At 37.0% G+C, this 2500-nt stretch overlaps 1 protein-coding gene across 1 annotated transcript in view; it reads right to left on the bottom strand.

Annotated features, from left to right (window-relative positions):
• Positions 1–2500, bottom strand: part of inppl1a (inositol polyphosphate phosphatase-like 1a) — a 32393-nt gene that overhangs the window by 13337 nt on the left and 16556 nt on the right. The window contains exons 13-15 of the mRNA XM_043230418.1: positions 1812–1929; positions 981–1077; positions 769–907 (exon numbers count right to left, since the gene is read on the bottom strand). Of these exons, the coding sequence (XP_043086353.1) occupies positions 769–907; positions 981–1077; positions 1812–1929 (354 nt within the window). The remainder of the gene's footprint in view (positions 1–768; positions 908–980; positions 1078–1811; positions 1930–2500) is intronic.

Raw genomic sequence — 2500 nt, 5'->3', positions numbered from 1 at the left:
CTGCAGAGATCTCACAGAGCAATGAAATGCAGCTGATGCTCAGCGTGTCCACTCAGTTACGTTCATCAACCTCACAGCCATATGTTTTCAAGTCAATATCACTTTTTCGACATGCACGAAAACACAGGCATGATCTGGCAACGCAGGTGGACAATCCAGCTAATGTAAGTGAGGTCTCACTTATAAAATTAATTCATGAAAACATTATTTCTGAAAGCTCTTTGAAGTTTAAAAACCCTTATATTTCCCTTCATACCTTCAACGTTAAGAAAGCGTGACATTTTATCATTGTGCAAACATATTACGTGAACGTCGTAAAACACGTCAAGCTTAAAATCATGTCCATTTAGTTTACCTTGAAATCAACTGAAACTAAAATAAAAAAAAAAACGTGTTGATAAAACTAAACAGACATTTATAATACAAATACAAACTCGCACAACAAAGTTATTAAAGCAGAAATGTTAAAATAAATGTTCAATATATTCTCAGTGATACTAAAATAATACTGACGAGCATCTAAATAAAACATTACACGAACGTTTTTGTGCTAATGCTTGGAGAACGTTCTCTCACTTTAAAGCACATATAAACATTCACAATTATGTCTATGGACATTTTCTTTTTCTCTATATTTTTATTCACAGCTCGCCGTCTATTCCCTTTATTATTCATGTTTTTATTAACTTGTCTCGGGACTTTCTGCGCTGGAAGCTCCTAACGCTAAGACTCTGTTAACGTTCGTTCAACGCTCCCAGAACGTTTCACCTGTATGTCCATGTCCAGGCGGTAGTTGAGGTCCCCAAACCAGAAGAGATGCGTGAACCTGAGCGAGATGTCGAAGGAGTTGAGCTGTTTATCTCCCAGAGACAGCTGACGCAGGATGTCCAGGTAGTTCTGGTTCCGCCTGCGGGGTCAGAGGTCGTGAGTGAACCGCACATTCACAGAGCGCGAGCGAGCGGCCATTCCTCCACACTCACCTGTGGATCTTCTCGTTGCCGGAGGTCAGGTGACAGTTCACGAAGCCGAACGACGTCCCGTTAAACATGAAAGACACGCCCACCGCTCCTTTGTTTCCTACGAGATCAAATAAACTCAGGCTTTAGATTTTAGAGAAAGAATCAAAAATAAATCGCCATTTTAAATGTGATCCACGTTGGGTACGCTTGTTTGTATGGCTGCAAAATTGCCAAATTTTTTTTTATTACACATCAATAAGGCCATAAATTAATAACAATAACAATAATTATAATTATTTTTATTTTCAGCTTTAAAAAAAATTCAAATACCAGCTTTAAAATATGCATTTAGTTTTCATTTTAACAGTAAAATTACCCACTGAAAACTCAAACTAGACTCTAGTTTAAAATAATAATGGCAATATCTATAGTAATAAAAATTATATTATTTATGTTCAATTATACAATTTACTTGTATGACAATATTTAGTAATATAAGTTAAAAAGGTTAAATTAATAAAGAAATACAGTACTACAGTAAAAGTACTATTGCACTGTAAAATAAAGATAATTTAAAATTTATATTTTTTATGAATATTTAACAATAACAGTATTTATTCTTATTTTATTTTAGGGGTTTTCAAACATTATAGTATAATTTTTTTATTTTGATGGAAAAATCACCAGGAGCCTTAAAACATTTGTTTGAAAAGCAGTTCACAAAACATAGTGATTTAGTTTTATTTTGAACAATAGTATATGTGTGTGTGTAAGAATGTGTTTAAGAGAGTGTGTGTGTGTTTGTGTGTGCAAGAGAGTGTGTATAAAGTGTGTGTGTGTGTGTGTTCTGACCGAGCGTGTTGGCGATTCCTGTTTTGACGCTGGACATTCCCACGTGACTGATGCGGTTCTCGTGCTCGGCCTTCACTAACACCACGATCTTAATGTTCCACAGCGTCTGCACTGCGATCTACAGCCAAACACACACACACACACACACACACACATCAAACACTTGTGTGCTTCACTCCTTCAGTTACTGCGGAAAGTTCAGCCGCCAGATGAGAAACACAGCCGAGCGACACGACAGAAAAACACATTAAACTCTAATAAAGTCTCAGTCATAACACTCACAGCCTCATTAAACACACACACACACACACACACACACACACACACACACACACACACACACACACACTCACACACACACACACACACACACACACACACACACACACACACACACACACACACACACACACACACACACACACACACACACACACACACACACACACACACACACACACACACACACACACACACACACTCAGTCACACACACACTCTGAACTTGATCTGGAACATTCATTTAAGAGTGTCTTTCTTCACTGTTTTCTCACTTTCTTTGATAGTTTGGTCTGAGATCACTGTACCAGCATAATCAACAACATCAATACTAACTAAAACTATTAAAAACATTTCTCTGAATCTAAATAAAACTTACAATTACAAAGATTGACTTGGGAACTAACTGAA

Source organism: Puntigrus tetrazona, unplaced genomic scaffold (genome assembly GCF_018831695.1).
Source record: "Puntigrus tetrazona isolate hp1 unplaced genomic scaffold, ASM1883169v1 S000000150, whole genome shotgun sequence".
In the NCBI taxonomy this organism is placed as follows: Eukaryota; Metazoa; Chordata; class Actinopteri; order Cypriniformes; family Cyprinidae; genus Puntigrus; species Puntigrus tetrazona.
This window is presented reverse-complemented; position numbering and strand designations above follow the sequence as displayed.